The sequence below is a fragment of the Marmota monax genome, unplaced genomic scaffold (assembly GCF_021218885.2).
Source record: "Marmota monax isolate L192 unplaced genomic scaffold, Marmota_monax_Labrador192_F-V1.1 WCK01_AAM20220418_F8-fsc00002, whole genome shotgun sequence".
Classification (NCBI taxonomy): domain Eukaryota; kingdom Metazoa; phylum Chordata; class Mammalia; order Rodentia; family Sciuridae; genus Marmota; species Marmota monax.
Genome location: NW_026693571.1, coordinates 32636224 through 32657306, shown reverse-complemented (window position 1 = coordinate 32657306; position 21083 = coordinate 32636224). Strand labels below are relative to the sequence as shown.

General features: G+C 36.2%; 1 protein-coding gene across 1 annotated transcript in view; it reads left to right on the top strand.

Moving 5' to 3' along the window:
- Positions 1 to 11942: 11942 nt before the first annotated feature.
- Positions 11943 to 21083, top strand: part of Rxfp1 (relaxin family peptide receptor 1) — a 134032-nt gene continuing 124891 nt past the window's right edge. Inside the window, exon 1 of the mRNA XM_046458843.2 lies at positions 11943 to 12483. Coding sequence (XP_046314799.2) covers positions 12435 to 12483 — 49 coding nt within the window. The 5' untranslated portion in view covers positions 11943 to 12434. The remainder of the gene's footprint in view (positions 12484 to 21083) is intronic.

Sequence of the window (21083 nt, the reverse complement as noted above, 5' to 3'; positions counted from 1 at the left end):
GATAAATAGCAGTTAATCAAAAAATCAATTTATCTTGGAATACTATACACACTCTATTAGAAAATAAGTAATAATATTATTTTTAAAAAAAACTAGCACCATACTAGTTTATGGTATAAATTAATGTTTAAAGGAAATATTTTTTACTTATTAATAAAGGATTTGAAACTACAAATTACTAAACATGTGTACTAAGGTCTTATTTTTAATTGATTTGGGGTCCTGTATATTTTTATGCTTATTGATGTACTTTTTTAAAGTAACAACATGTTTAGAAACTCATTTCTTTTTTTTTTTTTTTTCTTTTTTGAGACAGGATCTATCTAAGTTGCTTAGGGCCTCCCTAAGTTGCTGAGGCTGGCTTTGAACTTGCAATTCTCCTGCCTCAGCCTCCCAAGCCACTGTGATTACAGTTATACACCACTGCATCCAGTTTGCTTCCTCTAACTATTCAACTCTCTGAAAAATAGCTTCTCTACCACACACAGACCAGTGCTGATGAAGAGAATTCTGTTGTGACAAGGATACCTTTCTGATGAGGTTAATTTTCAGGCCTTCACATTGTTATTTTTTCTTTTATTGTTTCATTTAGTAATTAAACATGACCTTACTAACAACCATTCTAAGAAATTTGTTTCAAGGATGCTAGGGATACCCATTGATGTGAATGAATAACAATGATGTGTAGATTTGAAAAGCATTTGATCAAAATTAGCAAAGATGAATAAATTGCTGGAGCTAGCTAGTGAATAACCTAATATACAAACAGAGATATGATAAATTGTGGTATAAAGGTGTATTAAGAATTGTAATGCAAAAAAAAGAGAGAGTTCATGTATAATGGCATAATTTGGCGTGAACATACTTTATATACAGAGTTACGAAAAATCGTGCTATGAATGGGTATTATGAATGTAATGCACTCCACTATTGTCATGTATGTAAGAAATTTTAAAAAACAGAAAAGAAAAACAAAAAACGTGGATGATCATCGCAGATATGCAAGTAAACAGTGTTTGCCGTCATCTGACTAATTTGATATAAAGTGCCTTCTTCCTAATCTTGTAAAGTGTCACTATCTTCCCAGCCTCCTCTCCTCCAGGACAATCACCAGGTATTCACTCCCAGACAATGGCTAAAATGTCTCATCAGCTAAGGTTAAAATTGTCTCAAATGCAAGAGGTCCAGTTCACTACATCAGTCCATTCAGCATCCTCTTCCAGAGCCTTATCTTATGCTTCTTTTCATTGTACTGAGCATTAATGCTTAATACAATACTCTTCTACAATTCTAGTAAGTCCCTGTTTGATTCTTGATACTTGTAATTTGAATTTGCCTTCTTTCATTTGCCTTTATTCTGTAATTCACTCCCTTGTTCTATGACTGAAGCTACTGTGGACCTGAGACCTCCTCTCCACCTCACTCACTTTGGTGGCAATGCTCACAAACATCTTGCAAGATTCCACCCAGGAATTTTATTCCAGCCCTATAACAGATGGATAACATTTTTGACCCTTAAAATTATGTGACTATTTTACATGTTTACAGATGGACACGTGGAGAAAACCTAACTTCATATTTCAAAAAGTGAACAGCAATGTGAAAACACAGTAGGAATGAGGAACTGTCAAAGCCTGCCTTCCTTGGGTTTTTACAGTCAGACACAGATATGTGTTGTGTTTGGTTAGTCTCTGCAAGGAACAATAGTTGAGAAATTCTCTGACACGCAAACATGAGTAATAACCAGTTATCTGGAACATAAATTAGAAATCCCAGGAACTCCAGTTTGAACTAGTCATCTGAAGGAGTAAATGGGAAATAGGAGACACATTTTTGTATTCACAACTTGGATTTCTTACTCCAACACCTTTTTATTTCAGTAGCAAAGTCTGGAGAGGGTTTTCTCACCAGGAGGAAAGAAAATATAACAAAAATGAAATGTCTTCACATAGCAAAATCATAAACTTAACTGTATAATTATATATTTTAATATTTGCATTTATGATTATGATAATAGAAGTTACACATCATGTTATTCATAAGCTCCACATGCAACTCATAAATCATGACCGTATTCTCATTTGACTTACATTAGTTTAATGATCCATTGATTTGCCAGTTGTCTTTTTTCCTCTGCCTATCCTTCTTTTCCTCACTCCTCAGCCTCCTCACCTGCTCTGTTCTCCTTTTGCACATACTGCTCACTAACTCTTAAATCTCCTATAATCTTCAGGCTTAATACTACTTCCTCTGCACTTACTGGAAACTTCTGTTAACTGTGGTAGCCTGAACTGCCCACCAATCCTCCCTATCCTCTGTCTTCTGAAAATGTGTTCTATACTGCCTTGTAATCATCAAGATAACACATAAAAAGGAAAAGAAGAACAGAGATGCACAGTTTTCCTCAGGCAGAAGCTCCTCAGAGGCAGAAGAAGCACAGAGGCATATAAGCTTGTGAAAGTCAGGTAAGGAAAGGGAGTAATGAAATAATGTGAAAAGAATGAAAAGGAAAAGCATTAGTGAAAGAATTAAAGTTGCAAATTATTGTGCTATGAGAAATAAATGCTTAATATTATTTTTGTCTAATAATATAAGTGACAGTAAATAAATATAATTAGTAAATGCAAAAAAAATTAAAAACATTATTTAGTCGGATATAATTACAAGAATACATACACCTGGACACAATGCTTAGATCAGAACTAAACATATCACCCAAAATCAGAAACCACTAATTCTTGAATTAGGCTAAAAGATGTCTCCTCACTTTGAAATCATGGACCAAAAAAAGAAAAGAACCAGGGTAATCAGCAATCATTACCTCAATCACATAGAGAAAGTCTGTCTAAATTAAGAGAAAACAAGGTATAGAGAAGCAAAAGTGAGAAATAAAGAGAAAGAAGTCAAAGATAGGGAATAAAGGAGAAAGAGACATATTGAGAAATACCTGATTGACCTCAGTAGAGGTGGATTTCTGTCACCTGCACCCCAATGGGTCCTGACTAATACAAAAATGGGAAATGGATGGTCATAGTAAAGATGCAAAAATGTATATATAACCGAGTTAAAAAGGAATAGAAAGCAATGATGATTCTTTCATCCTAAACTGGGAAGTTGACAACCTAATTTTTCTTTGAGAAAGTATCTAATTAGACAATTGCCTGTTGTGATTTAGAACTAAGGCATGGTTCATTGCCTTCCTTTTTTCTCACCACACCAGTTGTGGAAGTGTGTGTATCCACAAGGTAGACTACTATCAGCATGAGTCCATGCTTGATCACAACATGAGAGATAAACTTTTGTGGGAAACTTTGTTTTAATGCAGGGCAATCTAGCATATGCTGACTGATTCAGAAATTGGTAACTAGATGTGATATGTTGCATAAAAACAAAAATAAAATGTGTCATTGGCTTAAAGGCCAGGTGGCAGTCAGGAAGAAAACTGTTGCCAGACAGTGATATATGTTAAATAACGACAATGCATTTAGTAACACTGTCACCAGTGATAACTTGGCAAACAGTGGACTTAATAAGTTTATAGTTCTATGTCAGGAAATCATAGAAATTTAGTACCCTGTATTATTTACTGTTGTTTGTGCTTCACATGATATTACTGAAAACAAATTATCTTAGTAAAAGAATTCACCAGTTTGCAAAAAGAAATGATTGGGTCCAGAAATTTAGAACTTTAGTGGGTTGGAAAAACTATTTCTCAACTGCTTCTCAACCACAAGCACTAAAAAGATAAAATTGAAAAATTCTCTCAGCAGCAAAGGTCAATCAAAATCAGACTTTCAGTAAGGATCAAAATAAAGTTCTGGTCATTACATCATTGACTCATTGTTAAAATCTCTGAAGGCACTAAAATTTCTCTAAGCATGCCTCTGTGCATCCTTTCAATTGAACAAGTGGCTCAGAAAAATGACAAAGAAAGTGACTGTCCAACTTAAACTTAATAGATTCTTAATGGATGAAGATAGAGAAAGGAGGGCTGGGGCTCTAGCTCAGTGCCAGAGCACTTGCCTAGCATGTGTGAGGGACTGGGTTCAATCCTTGGAGCTGCCTAAAAAAATAAAATAAACTACAACTACCAAAAAGTTACCAAAAAATCAAACAAATAAAATAATCTACAACTGCAAAAAAAATTAAAGATAGAAAAAGGAAGGAGGAACAGCTTAGCAAATCAAAGAATTATGTCCACAGAACTATTAAGAGAAAAGTACTCTAGAGGTGACTATTGACTCTTGAGATTGATTTAAATCTAACTAACTTGGGCTGGGGATGTGGCTCAAGCGGTAATGCGCTCGCCTGGCACGCTCGGGGCGCTGGGTTCGATCCTCAGCACCACCTAAAATAAAATAAAGATGTTGTGTCCACTGAAAACTGAAAAATAAATACTAAAAAATTCTCTCTCTCTCTCTCTCTCTCTCTCTCTCTCTCTCTCTCTCTCTCTCTCTCTCTCTCCAAAAAAAAAAAAAAAACTATCTTGAGTACCCGGCTAACCGCAATCAGGAAAGAGGCTGTGGGCACTGGTCAGTCCCCAAAGAAGGCATATTGTCCAACATTTACTTCAGAGGTGGACAATTTAAGTAAGAACAAAGGAAGGACCTTCACAAGTGCAAACTAAGGGCCAGAATGAACAATGAACCTGGTCTCCCTTTCCAGAGAGCAGATTTTGGGCCTAATTAAGAAACATTCTCCATCTTCAGGGTAAAGAGACTCCTCTCATTTTCCCAGCAGGATTTCAGAATTGTATTTACAAATAACGATCTTCGGGGTTACTCCTAACCATCTCCTTTCCAATGAGACCACTTATAGTAGTTATTTTGTCCCTGTTCTACATGGTATATTGGGGTTTTAGTTCATAGATCTTTACTCAGGACAACCCACATCTAGATGTCATGTAGGAACTACTGAGAATGGATCACACAGTGACCCTGAACTTGTGAGCTTGGTGCTGAGACTGACTATAAATTCAAGAATGCCACCTTGGCAGGGAGGTGAGTGTATCATGTCTACAGGGGATCAAGAAGACAGACTCAGGTTGTCATTAGTGCTCTATCAAAAGATTTCTGGCTCTCCTCCTAGTAGGCACAGAATTGGATTGTCTTTCTTTCCCTTACTACTTTGAAGTTAAACCAATAAAACATGAGCAGCCATGATGTATATCACTTCTCGGAAGAATCTTTAAAAGCCATTGTGCAATATTCTGTGTTGCCTTTTTCTTGCCTTGATGGTCTTGGACATGTATCCATATGGAATCTTCATCAGTCTGGGTCTGTGATACTATGGTGACCAGAGCCCTCTACTGACCCATGGCAATTATGTAAAGCAAGAAATAAATTTCTGTGAATTTAAATAACTGGAATGATTGTGATTGTATTTTATCACAGCATAATCTCATCTATACCGTCTGACAGACCTTCTAAAGCAAAAGGAAAAAAAATTTAAAGGAGGCCTTTTCTGCAAGGATTACCATAGGTCAGATAATAACATTTTCTACAGCATTGCGAAACTCCATGTATTCAATCAAACCAAAAGTTAGTGCCTTGAATCAGAAGGGAAATACCTAGACGGAAATTAAGAAAGGTAAAGCCATGATTTCCCTGCTTTTCTCCAAGATTCCCCACTGGATAAGCTGTGAGTTGCAGAGAGGACAATGCCCTCCTTCATCAAGTGCCAATCACTGCAATACATCCTGGCCTGAGCCTTCTATTACTCTCCTCCCATGAAGAAGCCAAGATAGCAGTCTTAAAACTAAGGGCTGGAGAGTACAGCAGGTGCTAAAAGGGAGATGACAAAGAACTCCTCTAGATTTATTGACCATCGCCCTCAAAACTTTAGTTACAGCTAACAGAGAGCTGAGGCTGCTGCATCCCACCAGGATTTTAAAGGATTTGTGTTACCAAACAGATGCTGAGCCTAGACTAAATCAGAGGTTCTCAATTATGGTTCAGAGACATGATCTGGAGAAATCTCTACTCATTTGCAGTGAAATGAGAGAAATAAAGACAATGTCATCATTCTAATGAAGTCGAACATACTCAGCTTAGAGGACTGTTATGTGTTTGAACATTATGTTCCCTAATTCTGTGATATTAAAATGTCCATACATTTATCAAATGGTGGCAAAAGAAAAATGATAGGTTTGTGTTGTTAGCATTAATTTTTTTACTTGATAAAATTAAGTGTGGCAATCTTATAGTGTCTCCATTATTTTTACTAAAATTTGGCTTAATCGTGGAAATTATCATTTTTACTTGATCATAAGATCTAAAGATTACTGAAAAACTACAAATCTTTATACACATAATATCCTTTTCATTTACAGTAGGATAAAATGTAACTTGATGAAATCTTAAATCTTCTTGTACCATCCACTGGAATCAAATAGTCCGATAAGATGACCACTAGCCACATGTGGGTAGTCCAAATTGAGATGTACCACATGTGTAAAACACACACCAGAATTTCAAAGACAGTATTTTTTTAATATTTTTATTTTGTTTATTTTTTTTTTTATGTGGTGCTGAGGATTGAACCCAGGGTCTCATATGTGCGAGGCGAGCACTCTACCACTGAGCCACAATCCCAGCCCAAAGACAGTGTTTTTAAAAAGGGAATAAACATCTCATTAACAATTTTATATTGGTTACATGTTGAAATGGTAATATTTTGAAAATATTAGTTAGACTAATCTCACGTGTTTCTTTTTACTTTTCTTTTTACTTCTAATATGGCTGCTAAAAACTTTGAGATGACATATGTAGCTCACATTGTATTTCTATTGGATATCCCTGTTCTGAAAACAAAAAAAAAAATGTGTTCATGATGAAGCACAATTAAGACTGTGTTCTTTCTGGTCTTATTCATACAGCGTTTGCATGGCTTCACCAAACCATAATAGCTGAGTGAAACACCTGTCTTCAAAAGTCTCATTTCATTTCACTGATTATGATCTTTTTCTTATCTTTTGTACCATATGGTCATGAGACTAGTTTTCTTAATAGTCTTCATTTGATTATGCTACTCCATTGCCCAGAAATTAATATCACCTTACATAATTTATTTTCTATTATTCTAAATTAATCAGCCTAATATTTGGCACTCCCCAATAGCTTTATCGCTAGCTCTTCAATAATTTCTGTTATTTTCTGGTGCTAGGCCCATCTCAACTAGCCATTTGCACATGCTCATACTTTGCTCCCATTTGTCTCTGATACAAAATGTTGTTCACATTAGTTTCCATCAATGTGAAGTCTCCATCCATGTGCTTCTCTGCCTTCTACCCTCACAGCACATCTTTCCTTCTGCAGAAAACCTCCATGGGTGGCCCTACCAGGCTCTCTATACCTGTCTCTCCAATACCCTTTCGTATCTCCTTTAAACATTATATTAATGGCATCCTTATTTGAATTAATAGAGATATTTGATAAACATATACTTTGGGCAATTCATGTATGTGCCTCTGTCTCCATAGCTAATTTATAAATTACTTTGAAGCAGAATATCATATTTCACAAAATAGCATAGCTGTTTTGCATCTAAAAGATCGACTTTTCATTTTACAAGTGAGGTAACTGTAGACCAGAGCTTTTAAGTTACTTATCAGATGTTATGTGTCTAATTAATAACAAAACTAAGACTCCAGTTCCCAAGATGCTCCTGGCACTTCTGTAACAAGTCTCTTTCACTTTTCTAATTTATTCTGCCTCCCAACTTGTAGGAGATAACCCTTATATAAGTCAAGTCGTCTCAGATGAGGCATGCAGAGGCATCGGCAGCAGACTGATAGCGCCTGGAGGGAACAAGACTGGGATTAGGGCAAAGAGCACTAAATCTCCTGTAGGGCCGATCCCAGGAGCAAAGAGTAAGTTAAATCCTAGGCAAGTGAGAAGAGCTTAGATGCAAGGCTTCTGTTGTGGCAGGGGAGTTGCAGTTCACCCAAGAAATCTGAAGTAACTGAAGCTTAATGACTTAGCATAATGAGCTTGTGGGGAAGATCGAAGGAAGGTGACTCCTGGCTGAGAGCATAGCTTACCAGACACGAAAAAGCAAGGTCGACACTGTTATCTAACAGACTAAATCACTCCTTTTCACTGTCAGTCTTGAACAAGACAGGCATAATCTAGATAGTATGAGTCTCTATTGTAAAAGTTTGAGGTAACCAAGTAAGTCAAGGTTAATAATAGTAATTTCTACAAAAAGAGTTTGCACTTAACAAATGCCATCAATTTGTATTACTGCTCAAGATGATAGATGCATAGACGGATGGATGGATGGATGGATGGATGGATGGGTGGATTGATAGATGAATAGATGAGAGAGAGAGAGAGAGAGAGAGAGAGAGAGAGAGAGAGAGAGAGAGAGAGTTTTGCTTCTTGCTCCTGCCATCATATTCTTCACACTATCAATTTTGCAGAGGGTCACTACATTCTATGTTCCTATTATAACCATCAATGGGATGCATGACAACATATGAACTGGGGCTTGGCTTGCTACTTATTGGTTAATTTTCTGCTAAAACGTCATAATAGTTCCTGGTTACTTTTATCTGAGACACAATTGTTTATATTTGGGGTAAAACATCTTTTGAAATCTCTGTGCCTATTAGTTGCTCTATCTTAATTGTATGTTTTGCTTAATATCTTTCTCCAAAGGCCATCTCATTTCTCGTGTATTTAATTGATACTAAATCAAGATAGCTAAAATTGTCTTTGGATGTGACTTAGATGAGCACCTTAAGAGTCTTGCTTGACTGACATCTGTCAACTAGAAATGGATCCACAGGATAAACAATTTGATAGCATGAACGTTTTGCCCTCAGATTGTACTTGATATACTTAATTTGTGGCTGGTGAACTATTACTTGAATATCTCTGCATCATAAGGCTTTGACTGAGATTTTCCCAACCTCTTGCTCTATGAAATTCCTGTCTACAATCAAAAATAATATTTAATAAAATGGCTGTTTTCACTGTTGAAAATGATGGTCTCTGATAGGTTCAGAATCGTGTACAAAAGAACACAGAGATCTTCAGTCATGATAAGATGGGAAACCACAGGTTACTGTGGATCTAGATTAGATGGGCTAATAATGCTTGTCTGGCTTGATTCAATCTTTGGTAGAAAACTTGGACAATGCTCAGCCAAAGGGAAGGCATTAACATCACAGATTCTATCAGGTCCTTAATGCAAGTTTATAATTGAACAATGTGGGCAGGAAGAGAAGGCTGAGAACACATGCCATATGTTTGTTTTAATGTACATCTTCAAACTGCAAAACAAGAAAATGAGAAATATATTTTAACTCAAATTTTAGGTACAAAGTATTCTATTCAATAATCTGGCTAAATCAATACTAATCATTATTCAAGGGAGTATTTGGCTACAACGCATTAGTTCTTAATCAGGAGTGAATTTGCTTCCGGTCCCCAAGGGGTATTTGCCAATGTCTGAAGACACCTTTAATTTTCACATCTGCAGAGTATTAACCTCACCCAATTGGTAGAGGACAGGGATGCTTTTAAATATCCAACAGCGCAAAGAACAGCCCTTCACAAAAAAGAATCCTCCAGCCCAGGGTTACCAACAGTACAGCTGCAAATGGAAAGGGCTCTCTATGCTCACTTTTGGTTTTCTCCCACCAATATACTTATATAAAACTAATATTCCAGATTCTTCCCTGCCTGGCTAAAACTAAGAAAGAAGTGGCATCCCACAGACATCAAAAATTACTTCTTCAAGTAAATACCTATTTTTATAAAATTCATTATATATATATATATATATATATATATATATATATATATATATACCAGGAATTGAATATATATATATATATATCAGGAGTGCTTAAACACCAAGCCATATTCCTTACCCTTTTTTATATTTTATTTAAATACAGGATCTCGCTGAGTTGCTTAGGGCCTCGTTAGGTTGCTGAGGATGGCTTTGAACTCACAATCCTCCTACCTCAACCTCCCAAACTGCTGGGATTACAGGCATGCGCCATCGCGCCTACCCCTTTATATTCTTAATTAAAGTGAGAAGTGATTTTGAAATTTTGCACTGATAATTTGAGTAGATTAAAGATAAATAATTACAAAGTACTTTCTGGCTCTTGGCCCACTAATTGTACACACGTATGTGTACAATTTTTTAAGCCTGAAAACCTCTGCATCTGTAATTTCCTTTACACTGGGATAATTTCCAAAGTAAGTTCCTCAGCTTTATTACTGAAAGGTTTCAATGGGTCCTTCTTTAGACATTGCCCTTCATATGTCTCAAAGCATCCTTCCAGGAAAAAGTATTTTTAAAATATTAAATTATCCACTAGCCACTCACAAATCCTCTTAAAACATTTCAAGTACTATTTAAAATACCAAATATTTAGTGGGCATTTAAATTCAGTTAACTATAAACATTTCTTACCAAAAGAAATTGTCTTCATTAAATAAATCTTAAATGAAGATGGATTCGTGTAGATTCCAGTATTGAATTACTTTTTTTAAGAAGTAAGCTTCTACACAGCTCTAAAGTGGCAGGCCATCTACAATGCAAACCCAGAAAATTACTCCACAGTAATTTTTAATTACTTTTTTATTTGTTCTAATCAGTTATACATGACAGCAGGATACTCTATCATTGTACATAAATGGAGCACAATTTTTCATTTTGCTGGTTGTACACGAAGTAGGGACACACCATTCATGCAATCATACATGAACCTAGGATAATGACATCTGTCTCATTCCACCATTTTTCCTACCCCCAGGCCCCCTCTCTTCCCCTCCCTCCCCTTTGCCCAATCCAAAGTTCCTTCAATCATTCCATGTCCCCACTCCCCATTATGAATTAGCATCCACTTATCAGAGAAAAATTCAGCCTTTGGTTTGGGGGGATTGGCTTACTTCACTTAGCATGATATTCTCCAACTCCATCCATTTACCTGCAAATGCCATAATTTTATCTCTCTTATTAGAAGAATTTTAGATGTATTTTTTAATTCCTCTGTGTTTTTTCTCTCAACCATGTCCTACACACAATATTCCATTGTGTGTGTGTATATATATATACACACACACACAAACAGTCTCTTTATCCATTCATCTATTGAAGGGCATGTAGGTTGGATCCACAGTTTGGCTACTGTGAATTGTGCTGCTATAAACATTGATGTGGCTGAGTCACTGTAGTATGCTCTTTTTTTAGTCCTTTGGGGATTACTTTTTTTCATGGAATGAATGATATTGATGGTGGGAGGGTTATTAAGATAATCTTTTAGACACTATTTAGAAATAGGCTTCTTATTGAAGTTAATGATGCAAAAATATGAAATTTAAATAGATTGTAGAATCTACAAGTAGTGGGTATTAACCTCACAAACAAATTCCTCATATCCATGTGCTACCAATTTACTGTAGAAATACATTTTCAAGTTGCAAAACAAAAAATATATATTCTGGTTTAAAGGAAATGCATTTCACAGAAGTGTTCTTGGGATTTGCACGTTTTTTCCCCACTGCTGGTCAAACTATAAATATCATCATCATATAAATGTCTTCCATTTAGTAAGCACCTAGTATGCACTAGACCTGCACTAGTCTTCAATATTTTCCTCCAGAAAGCTAAGGCTCAGCCAAGCTTCTACACAGCTCTAAAGTGGCAGGGCACCTACAAAGCAAACCCAGAAAATTACTCCACAGCCAATGACATGTCACGATCTTTACTGTAAATTCATGAATTCAGAAGAATTTTAGATGTATTTTTTAATTCCTCTGTGTTTTTTCTCTCAACCATGTCCTATTGTTTGAATTTCCAAACACAAATTACAGAAGACTGCTGTAGTTACACTTTAATTCCCGCCCTATCGTTCACTCCACAAAGGCATTTTGCTCTGTGTAGCTCTGTTCTTTTCCTCATCACTTGTCAAGGGGGAAAAAATCGTGTGTTTTTGTTGGGAATCTATCTCGAGCTCCTTTTCTCTCTAGAAGTGTGATTTTGATCAGAGCAGACATTTGTCGGTGTTCACACACACCCTTATTTGTAGACTGCCGCAGGACACAGAAACAAGATGTTTAGAGGGAACAGAGCCTGTGTGTTCTCTGTCTGAAACTTTTCCTTGCTGCTCAGCTCTGCCTGCATTTGTATGTGCATGTGCACATGTATGTGTAAAGAAGAATATTAAGACTTTTAGAGAAAGAGGGCGGGGAGGAAAGATCCTGAGAGAGAGAGAGAGAGAGAAAGAAAGAAAAGAAGAGGGAATGGGGAGAGAGAGAGAGAAATAAAATGAGAGAGAAAGGAGGGAGGATCGCTTTATAGCTGCTAAGATTGCAGACAGAAATAGCACACAACCACTGTGAGCTGTACCCGACTCAGAACCAAGACAAATTTTATTCATTTTCATTAATCAGTTCCTCAGAAAGAAGGAAATGGCATCTGGTCCTGTCTTCGTCTACATCTTAGTGATTGGAAAATATTGTAAGTATGCTTAGCATCTTATTTTATATATATTAAGTATTTTGTAAAATAATCACAAGTATGAATGTTCATCATTACTTACATTCATGTTTTTAAGCTAAAAATTCACTTTCTGATAAAATTCTAGTCTTGCTTCAGAATTATTATTCTTAGTACATACCTGGTATTTGTATTGAAAACTGGAATATTTTGTCATTATCAATATTCAGCAAGAGCCATATGCCACATAAACCTATGAGTCATTACAACCAATTTATATAACTGATATTTTAAGTGATGTTATGTTTAAAGTGTATCAGTCCTTAAAGAAATTATGTCCAAGGAGATGTCCATTGAAATATCCTGAGGAAGTCCTGACATTTGTTCCAGTTTCTGTGTAGTTGTAATGCTTTGCCTCATGGGTGTGCAACCACACAGAGAGATGCTGCCCTAGCACTCTTCTTATTTAGCCAGGTTTCTCACTATTCCTTGAAAGAAAAACAAGGCAAAACTCAGGGCAAAGAAAAACATAGGCACACAAGGAGTTCCAAATGCCAAATTTTTCTTCCTCTATATGTGTCATGGTTTATCTTTCAAGAAAAAAAAATCCTGTTTTAAATTCAAGGAAAAGAATCATTATGCATCAAGCCTCATTAGAATTATTGTATGTAGGTATAAATAATGTGTCTTTGTTTCTTAGGTAATAAACCATCAGAAAGTCAAAGACAAGCCAAGAAAGAAACTGTCTGAGTATCCTTAATACCTTAGGATTCTAGGAGTGTGAGCTTCCAAAATTTTATAACCCGTGAGGATGTTTATATTCCTCTAATCTTTGAAGAGTTTGCAAAAGTTTTGTTTACACAAAGATATTTTATTGAGGAAATTCTCTGGGTAACTCTCAATGTTATGTCTCTTAATTCTAATAGCCTGCACTACACTACAGCTATTTTTTTTCTTCTCTCCTCTTTACCTTTAGAATACTTCCCCTAAATGGTCAAAGGTTGGGACAGTATCAAAACCAAAGAAACTACTGAGAATCCTGGAGAAATGTTTTAGTCCTAGCTTTCTGAAGCTCTGATCTTGATTATTGGCATTCCCATTTTTTAACTGGAGGGAAGAAAAGTCAAATTTCAAACCACCAACAAAAAAAATTAATGTTTTTAATTATAACTCAATGATGAAGGCACCAGAACTTTTGAAATTTGCAGCCAACAGTCCTTGCAAATCATTAACAAATTTTACCATCGCCTATTACTTTTCAGTGAAACTAATAGATTGACTAATCCAGAGGAATATTTCTCCAATAGGCATTTCTAGTAAGGAGGGTTCTAGGGCATGTGAAGGTGTTCAAGGCTGGCTGTGGGGCAATTTTGGTCAGTATATCCCTAAGTCATTTTAGGTTATTGAAAAAGTTCCATGTTAGCATGTACTCTTTGGTTAATAAGAAATTATTTTCATAAGCAGAAAATAGGAAAACATAATAAGAATGTCAAAACCCTCCATCTTTTTAAATTTAAGTTCCCTTTCAATTAAAAAAATTGAATATAATGTGAGTACTCAAGAGTTCCAAATTCTCATCTTCTCATGCTTTCTACAGGGACTGAGAACATAAGCATTGGTTGCAGAGTTGGACAAGCAAGATTCCTTGGTGGTGTTAGTTGAGTGTTAGGGTGAGAAGCATTTAGCAGGGATCCCTGAAACAACAACCCACAACCTTGGCTTAACTTTAATGGAGCCCATCACACCACCCCCTTCTAAGTGAAGATTTTCTGTGCACATAGCAAAGAAAATCAACAACCACACATAAGGAGAAATTCTTAAACCTCTGCAACTGTCCCATAGCTGCTTGTTTGCTTTTCTTTGTTTTAGACCACTCTCCTGTTTCTCAGCAAAGACAACATGGTATCATGAATGAGGTGCTTAGCTGCATGGCCATGTACTAGTTCTATGATTTTCAGCAATTAATTTACCCTCTCTGAGTTTGTTTTGTAAAATGGCAATCAAATACTTTACCCTATCTACCTCCCAGAGCCCCCATCTGCCTATTTGAATCTTTAAAACTGTCATGCAGATACAATTATGCACATGAAAATGTATGACCCAGGGACATTTAGTGCCTTGTCACAATACTCAAGCTAATGAATACTTTCAGTTCATTCTCTTTCACCTAGACCATGATCACTCTCAGGAGAGATAGCATGCATAAATGGGCTTCAAAAACCGTAACACCCTTTATAGATGTAAATAGCTATTAGTCATTCCTCTAACCAAAAATGTTATTGAATGCCAGGTACTTTAATAAGTAATAGGAATAAAGGGTGAATACAGCAGGATTCCTGCTCTGAAGGGGTAGAGTAAAACAGCACATTAATCCAGACTGCCATTCAATAAGACAGGTGCCAAAGCTAAGATTTTCACAGACAGAGGTGACATTAAGATATCCTTTTAGCCTTGAGAATGTTTCATTCTTTAAAAATTCCTCTGTATGTAGTCCAGTCAATCTTATTGTACCAATGTTAATTTCTCAGTTTCGATAATGTACTATACATATGTCTGATTTTACCAACAGGGAAACTGGGTGAAGCATTCCTAGGACTACTCTGTGATCTTTTTTTTTTTTTTTTGCAACTTCTTCTGAGTCTATTATCACTTCAAACTTAAAAGTTAAAAAAAATTCCCCAGAATGAATTGTATCAAAAACCCTTATCAGCAAATATTTTACTTATCACTTAAAAAATGTCGTTAAACAAAATAATCCTTTTACTTAGTACTTACATAGGCATGGAACAAGTGATGAAGAAGGAAATGAATCTGCTTTATCTACTTTAGAATTTTGCCAAGGACTGGCCCAGCTGACAGGGTCCTCATTTTCAGATTCCCATGGGCACTTATAAGACCACCTGGACTGTGCTTTGGATCCTCGCACTGGCATAAGTTCTAGAAATTATCTTCTCTAACTGTGAAGAAGGGAAAAGACAGAAACGCCCAGAACAGAACTCTAACTTGATGAGTACTTGAAATAGGACAATACTGGCTTAACTACCCACTTTAGTAAGATGGGAGAGTTAACTTACCAATATGCAGACTACAGAAGTACCTAGTATGACTACTTACATTTTTGAAGATGGCTAACAATTTTATAATGTCCTTATTGTGAATTTGGACTTAAGTTTCAGGTGGGGCAAGAATTAAATCTATTCAAATGCAACACCATCTACATACAGGAATACAAATTAATACATTTGTGAACTAAATTTCACTTACATCAGTACAAACTTGTTAAATTGAAATGCCTGGAGTTGCAGATTCTAGTTAGGTCTGTGGTTTTGTTTTGTTTGTTTTTAATTTGGTTGGTTAGTTGGTTGGTTGGTTGGTTGATTTTTGTCTGAAAAACTATTTAAACCATTTGATTTCAAGCCTTATGATTATGGGTGTGGTTGTTTTTATGTTTGCTTCTTAGACCTTTCCATGGACCAGGAATCATGCTAAATGCTTTATAAACCTCTCATTTTATTCCTATAACAATTTATGAGATAGTCCCACTTTGCAAAATAGAAAATGAAAAAATAAGAAATATTAGGTAGCATTCTTAGCATTACCTTCTAGAAAGTGTTGCAAAGAGATTTGAATCCATGTCTTCCTTAAAAATTTTATGCCAATAAAACACAATTTGGTTTTAATACTTTCTAAAATGATAATGTCTTAAAATTTTAAAATACTTCACATAAACTCTAATTTAGTCCACTGGGTTTCAACCATTTTAGAAATTAATCAATAAGAAAATATGGGCCAGGCCAAGGTCCCAAAAACCAGTAAATCCAGGTTTTCACCACCTGGTATGAGGCCAGGTAAGTTGAACGAACCCATGCTGGGGATTTGTGTATCTCTTTTTATGAACTGGTAATCTATCTGTATATATTTTCAGTGTACACCAATTGGTGAATGAGTATACATTAGCAAATAACTTGAATGTATAGAAAGCACTTTGAAAGCAGTTTTACTTACAATGCATGACACTGAATTCTAGACATAGTATCAATAAATATTTACTTCATTCCTATATTAGCTCACCACCCCCCTCCTACCGGATACTTTTTCCCCTCCTTATCCCCACAACCTGAGTAGCTCCATTTCCTGTCTTCTGTATGGTGATCCAATACACTCTCTTCTTCTGCAGCTTCAGTTATTACCCTGATTAGAACAAGAACCCATTATTAGATCTGGGGTTGTGGCTCAGCGGTAGAGTGCTTGCCTAGCATGCGCAAGGCTCTGGGTTTGATCCTCGGCACCACATAAAAATAAATAAATAAAATAGATATATTGTGTACAAAAAAAAAAAAAAGATACAATCAAAAAAAAAAAGAACCCACTACTGAAACCAAGAGCCTTTCCTTCTTTGGAGATTAGCAGGGACAAGTTGTGAATATTTCTAATTTATGTTCTCTATCACAACAAAAAGAAGTATCAGGTGAAAAATGGAACAGTGTAAAGTAAGAGCTCCCGTTATTTGTGTTAGAAATGGATATTTTTCTGTTAAATAATTGGATATTTGGTTTTTTGGTTAAACAGATTCATTTGATTATTGTTTTAATCTTAACTGAATTAACTGGGGTCCCTTTTATTGCTTCAGCCTCTACAGTAAAGAATATGTCTTTTTGAAATAAAAATCACTGCCCTCAAAAAAAATCTGGGCTTTAATTATTGGGAATGGGACTCATGAGGCTTTTTCAGCCACTGCCCTGGGCCTCAGAGAGCCCTTACCTCTGGCCACTGTGCCAGCAACCCCCTCTGCCTCTCTCTCCCCATTGCTCTTCCCCAACTTCCCATCATTCTGCCCCAGGAGCTGCTCATTCTATAGGGCAGAAGGACACAGCACTCTCCCCTTCACCCCTTTCTTTCCAGGTCTACCTTTAGTCAAGATCACCCACATGATTAGCTACAAAATGGAACAGCAAAAGGTTAGACGAATTCTTTAACGGTAAGATTCATCCTTTTTTAAGAGGCAGTTGAGATTTTAAGTAATTTTTGTTTTTGTTGGAGAATGGAGTATGCACTTGAGCTGAGAGGCCACCCAATTATAAGAGCTATTTCACTGATTAAAACATTCAGTTATGCTGTGGTCTCCTAACCATCTTTTCCCTTGGTTCTTATCTAATTCATTTGAGGAATAATAATATGAAGTTTTCTTTTTTGCTTGCTGAAGTCTGAGCCTCAAGTGAAATGCTATACAGTTAGATCATTTCTACTTCATTCTCCCAAGTACTTTTTTTTAGTTGTTGATGAACCTTTGTTTTATTCATTTATTTATATGCTATGCTGAGAATCGAACCTAGTGCCTCACATATGTGAGGCAAGTGCTCTACCACTGAGCCACAACTCTAGCCCATCTCTTAAGTACTTTTTTAAATTTAGTTTCATAAAATCAGACTTTTTGACTTGGAAAGAAAAGTAAAGCATATAAAGAATAATACCCTCATTGTTTAACAAAAGAAGAAAACTAGGGCTGTGTTCCCTTTTATTTTTAGCTCTATCATTCTTTGGTCACTTTTAAATGTGAGGCTCAAAATTGCATATGTTAGAACAAAACAGGCAGAAAATATCAGATGGGTAAAACATCACCTTCAAATAGAAAGATCCTAGACTGATTACATTTATTATCCACCAAAACCCAAGCTTCAAATATTAAGACTTGACCAATACACTAAGCCATTAATCACTAATCACTTTTCCCATATCGGCCTGGTAGACACACATTTTTAAGTCAATCTCACAATCAGAAAGGAACATTTCAATCCCAGCTTCCCAATGCCAAGTTTGCAATTAGCCCTTCAATGGAAGAGGCTTTTTAAATGCTCAGAGATCAAGATCCACTAAATCTCTCTACTAGAGATGTTCCCTCTCCAGCCCAAGCTCCTATCTATTCCCCAGAGAATTAAGTCCCCTTCAACAATGTGGCCCTTTGCATCACATGCATGCACACCATGAACCCAGCCCTTGAGGCCACCCCCTCACCTTAAAGATTCTAAGGTAAGGGAATCTGTATGCATGCTATACTTGATTTCTCCATTTTTTTTCTTATGCATTCTCTCTCTGTTATTCTCACCATGGCTCTTAACACAATACCCAAAAATAGAAACTGTCCTCCATTGAGCCCAAATCTTGCAATCTAAATTCTTATTTCTACCCACCTCATCTCCCTAGTATTCCTCACCAGTTGAGAGTTTCACAGAGAGGAGTTGCCTATTAATCATTCTATTTGCAGATTACACCCATCCTTCCTCCTCCTATTTTGCAGTTGCCTAGATCCATGGATGTTTGAAGCTAATTTTTTACAGTATTGAGGAAAAAAAGGTTCCCATTCCTGATCCTCACAATATAAGGAGGCTGGGATCCTTCAAGTGTTTGTAATTGCAGTCATTTAAAGAGATAAATTTGACTTTACTGGTTTGAAATTAATATAATAAAAATACAAATGAATATGAACTGACAATTTTTGAACAAAATGTATAGATATTTGTGCTTGGATCTACTGAGAAAATCAGTTAGGCTGCCCTCTAAAGCCTTTTTGGACATTCTTATGAATGCCACATATTGCAGATATAAGCTATTGAAGATACCTGATTAGGTTTCCAGGTGCATTGGGCCCTGGCAGCTGAGATGGAGCACAATTCACTGTGCATTATACTCACTCACAAAATCTTTGATCCTTGTCTTTGCCTTTTATCCTCTTCTCTCATTCTCTATGCCTCACCTCAGCCTTTTGATATTTTAATAGGTTTTTCCCAGAGCAGGCTAGAAACATTTGAGTCATTTTCAGTGGTCCAGAACATTTGCCATTTTTACCTTCCCATTTGTTGGAAATTGCAAACTGCCTCATGGTTTATAAATGTTTCTACTTTCTCACACATTTCAAACTTAGACAAGAAAACGTCATCAGCCAAGCTTTCTGTTAGCTTCCCTTAACCTCCATTTAACCTCCTTCTTTATATTAAGATCAGAAGTAGCTATTTTGTCTAAGTTAAATTTAGCTTTTTTTTTTATTTCTGCCCTTCTAATTGCAGTCCTTACCCCTGATCTTGTGAGCTAAAAGCTTAACAATTTAATCCCTTGGGAAGAAGAGATTGTTTTTGTTTGTTGAGTTTCAATAACTGCTCTTGACAACTGAACATTCATCCCCGGTGTTGACCTGAAATAATGTGACAAGTCCTTTGTCCATCAAGTCCACTTTAATAGAGGAGAAATGCTGTACAAATCTGTTGTTCAATACTGATGCTCTTAGACATTTTTTTTCAAGTATAGCAAGTTCATATTATTCAATGATCCAGTACAATCATTAGCTAGAAGGATCTATAAGAAGAAATGAAATAATCTCATTTCTTTCTAAGAGTGCACAGCCTAAGACCAACAAATTCATATAGACACAGATTAGCATTATTAAACTAAAAAACAAAAAAGGTCAAGAACAAATATTTCATCATTAGTATATCCTTTCAATGTTTTCCTATAAAATAGTTATAATAAATGCCTTAAGAGAGAAGAATGAATGAATGAATGAATATGGTACTGGTGAAAAAGACTGGAACTTGACCAGCAAGTTTATAGAGGAAGGAATTAAAAATAATGATGTTACATGGTGTTGAGTAAAAATAAATAATGTCTTAAGGATACTACATTGATGAAATATGTATAAATACAAATTTGCCCAAAATATTGATATGGTTTAATTTGATTTATTAGAAAGACACTTTCTAAGTATTATTGAAGAAAGGTGATGAAATTATTTTACAGACTTAACAATAACTATAATACAATAAGCTGTGTCTTAACTATCAATAAATAAATAATGTCTGTGGCATAAAGCAAACCCTCAGAGATGAAAGAATTCAGTAGAATCGCCCATGATCTGAGTAGACATCAAACTAAGGTGTTGGTGACCAGCTTAGTACAAGCCTTCCATAGCCATTCCATGTTACCCTGCCTCTGAATGGATTTATTTCATACCTCTGGAGAGGACTGAAGAATAGTCCATTGTATATGATCTACATAATTCCTATTTCAGTGTTGAGTAAATTGGTTTCATCACCCTCTCCTCTTCTCTGTGACTCTTAAGTCCCCGAGAGGCTCTGACTTTTCACACAAAGGATGACTCTCCTTACCTAAGGCACCTAGGCTCACTCTTCCCTCTTTCCTCCAGTCACTGAGCCCCTCCCTCCTCTGCTCCACTGGGCACAAACTTTATTTTCTACTCGAATTTTCTTCAGGACAATTTAATTTTTTGTTCTTTCTTTTTTTTCCTCAGAAATCACAGGTCGGAGGTTTGGAAGGACGAAATTTAAAAAGGCATCTGGCATTTTCTGTCTTGACAGTTGAGAGGGGAAGGAAATATTATAAACTACTACTACTACTATTACTACTACTGCAAGGCATTGTCTTTAGCACCTACCAAAGCATCACTCTTCCATTACTTCAACTAATCCACATGCTTCTCACCCAACCAATGCCACTTTACATTGCCTATCCTAGCAGCCTTCTTAGCTTGGGAAGCCCTCAAAGAACCCAAGGGAGATGTGGGGCCCCACCCCTAACTCCACCTTCCACTATTACCACCCAGCCCTCTCACA